This window comes from Nematolebias whitei, chromosome 14 (assembly GCF_014905685.2).
Source record: "Nematolebias whitei isolate Nwh7 chromosome 14, NemWhi1, whole genome shotgun sequence".
Lineage (NCBI taxonomy): Eukaryota > Metazoa > Chordata > Actinopteri > Cyprinodontiformes > Rivulidae > Nematolebias > Nematolebias whitei.
The window spans coordinates 16,162,859-16,166,399 of NC_056511.1; the positions used below are offsets into that span (position 1 = coordinate 16,162,859).

A 3,541-nucleotide genomic window follows, 5' to 3' on the forward strand; every position below is an offset into this window, starting at 1 on the left:
CACACTGTACTGTACGGTACTGTACTGTATATATATATACACAAAGTATGTATATATATATATATATATATATACACACAAAGTATATATATATAATCCTTTGAATAAACAAAATTATTGTTTGACAAGCTACTTGTTTTATTATCCGACACTGTTTAAACACATTGCAATATGGGGCTCTGTTTAATTATGTCACTCAACATAAGCAGCCACAAACAGTTTATTTATTTTAACGTAACAGATTGTACAGTGGACTTCCAACATTTCATTAAAATGCTCTAAAATCCTTTCATTTTCTTCTTCTCTGTTTCTCTTTTAGCCAATTGTTTATGAAGGCCAAGACAAGAACCCAGAGATGTGCCGAGTGCTGCTGACACATGAGATCATGTGCAGGTGAGACGAGACTCCTCACATCTTATGTTCAGAGTTGTCCTCCTCATTCTTACCCCCACAACACACCGTCAGCCTCTGTTCACACAAACACTGCTACACCGTTCTTATACATGCAAATTGACTTTTTTTTTTGTGAGATAAACTGAGATTTGTTTTTACAATCCTTTTTAAATAGAGCTTTTGAAGAAGAAGTTTTTAGTGTACAGACTTGACAAGGAAATGGGAGAAATGATGTGCCAAGTTTAAACTGTGTTTCTTTGTATAAGTGTGTTTAAAGTAGAAACCACAACAAGAACGGAGCTGTTTTTTTGTCCATTTTTTCTTATATGGAAAAATATGTCCTGATCTATCTCTGTTAAACTCTGCTCATGTCCTAAAATCTACAAGTTAAAAAAAGAAAATAGAAATGGTGCCAAAAGAAAACAGTTGAAAAGACATACTCAGGATCCTGAGCAACATCTGCCACCTTTGTCTTTTAACCTGTTTCACTGGTTTCACATGAGTTTTTCAGTTTTTTTTTTTTTAATTCCTTTCTCTGCCTGGTTGAACATACATATAAGTATTTTAGTTAAGGTTTTAACATACAGTACTTATTTCTTGTGTTTTTGGTGCCACCAATTGAAAATGATTTTTACAGCAAATTCATTGTAAGCACAAAAGGCCTCACAGTCACAAAAACCTCTGCAGAACTCTAGCCTACAGGGAAAGATGACTCGAATGACATCACATAAGTTTTTGCAGTTGAGCATACACAGAACCATGAATTAGGCCTTAATTTGCAGAAACCAATCTTTCTTATCCTGTCACCCTCATTAAACCCCGCCCCCCCTCCCGCACTCCCACACGCACACTCTCGGTCACATACAAATGAAGCCAGATATGTTGAGGAACATTAGTTTGGGCTCTCGTGGTTGTTGCTTTAATTATAACCTAAAGATGAATTTCTTCTAAAGTAGGTTGGGAGAGAAGAAACCTATTTATAGAATCATTTTACCATCCTATCCTATACAAAAGACAATGTGTGTGTGGAAACAGGAGCAGTTTGTGTGTGTGTATGTGTCTGTATGACGCCTGGTTAATTAGGACACAGAGAAACTCATTAGTCAATCTGAACCCTTCTGTTGTTCTGTGGCTAACAAATGGGCCTCCTTCCACATTCTGACTATAAAATATAAGCCGAGACTAACACCCACACCCACACATATATAAAAACACAAAGAAGTATGCATGTGCACGCACAGGCCTGAGCAGCGCAGTTATAAAAATTCAAATTTAGCACATGAATTAAGTTGTTCTCGTTCCTTGACCTTGTCACTGAACAATTTTTAACTATAACAATATAAATTGGGGTTCATCTATATGCGCAAGCAGGGATTTGAGCGGTGAAATCATAATATTTTATTCTATAGCTCTGAATATTCCTCAGGCTGCTTAGCTACGGAGCCTAATGAAATATTGATGGAAAATTCTGCCGTAATTTACAAGGAATTTAGAAATAAACTGCATTTGGCGTCATATTTTACTTTAACCTATTGTTGTACATCACGCGGAGAATAAATTCTGGATCGCTGTGACAGTCCTACTGGATTCTTCCATTGTTTCCTCTGAGGGAGCTGCAGTGCAGCAAGGAGGACCTCTTCTATCAACGGTAACACGTCTTTCTTCAACAGCAGCTGAGGTTAAAGTCGTGTCAAGCTCTTACATGCTGATCCTGCAACAACACTGAATGCGCGCTCGCACAAAAAAGCTCAAGGCGTCCATTAATCAGCGCTTCTTGTTGTCATGGCGGTGCAATTAGCCACATGTTCCCGGCCAATCTGCCACCTCCCAGAACTGGTTAAAACTCTGGCACAAATAAGTGAAATATTTATTTTCTTTAAAGTGTAATTGTTCCTATTTCAACAATATAACTCTCGCTGCTCTTGACGTCTAAGCTTTAGATACTAACTGAGATGCTAAAGCATACAGGAAGTGTTGGAAGGATCCCAGTGACAGAAGAAATAGAGTAAGAAAATGTTAAAAACATAGGATTTTATTTGGTACAGCTCTGATTATCAATGCGCTACTCAGTAATAATAGTTTTTCAATTACATGTTGTGCAGCCCTCAAATTATTGTTGTTTTTGAGGAAAGGCTTGCTTATTTCAGCAAAAGCACATCCTTCACACGCCACACAGCTGAACCTCATTAGAACATCTAATAGCTTCAATGTTCAACAGCAAAATCATTAGGAATTCATAAAAGATCAACAGTATATCAGTCGATTGTTTCTTTACACCTGTCTGTCTCAGTGATTGATGATGTGGATGTTTGTGATGTTACATCACAGAGTGGTGTAGATGAGGGAACGGACATAGTTATTTTTACACTCATGATTTCTTGTGTTTGTACTATGCTGCAGCCACTGAAGGGATAAGGTTATGTATTAGAAATAAAGTGCTGGATAGGATGAGAGAATGAAAAAGTCCTATGGACTACATGTTTTAATACTTGTGAACTGCAGTTCCCATCAGCCATCAGGATGCTGTCTTAAGGAAGACAACAGATCAGAGATTTGTTGCCATCTCAAGTTAATATTAACAAGTCTTGAGTCAGAACTGGGCTGCATTGCAACAAACTGCTCTGACACATTACATTAGACAAGAAAGAGAAAACAATTCACCTTTAAAATCACAATAATACAAATGTTAGTTCATTCATTCATTCATTCATTCAACCTTAATTTATACAACTTAGTCTCCTTGAGTCACAAGGAATCATTTACAAGCGAGACCTGTAAAGGCCACTCAGACTATGTATGTATATAGCAGCACAGTGACTCAGTTGGTAGAGATGTTGCTTCTCAGGAAGAAAGTCGCCAGATCGAATCCCTGCCAGGAATCTTTCTGGGTGGAGTTTGCATGTTCTCTCCATCATGCATGCGTGGGTTTTCTCCCACTGACCTAAAACATGCATGTTAGGCTGATTGGTAACTCTAAATTGTCCCTAGGTGCGAGTGAGAGTGAATGGTTGTCTGCATGTGTCCCTGTGATGGACTGAAGACCTGTCCAGGGTGTCCCCATATCCCCCACCTCTCAGTGACTGCTGGATATGGTCACCTGTGACCACCATGACCCTTAAAGGAAGAAACGGGAAAAGATAGTGGATGG

At 38.4% G+C, this 3,541-nt stretch overlaps 1 protein-coding gene across 1 annotated transcript in view; it reads left to right on the top strand.

The window, feature by feature from the left end:
• LOC119420854 (transcription factor COE1-A) overlaps positions 1 to 3,541 on the top strand; it is a 121,639-nt gene that overhangs the window by 1,211 nt on the left and 116,887 nt on the right. Inside the window, exon 2 of the mRNA XM_037688278.1 lies at positions 320 to 393. Coding sequence (XP_037544206.1) covers positions 320 to 393 — 74 coding nt within the window. The remainder of the gene's footprint in view (positions 1 to 319; positions 394 to 3,541) is intronic.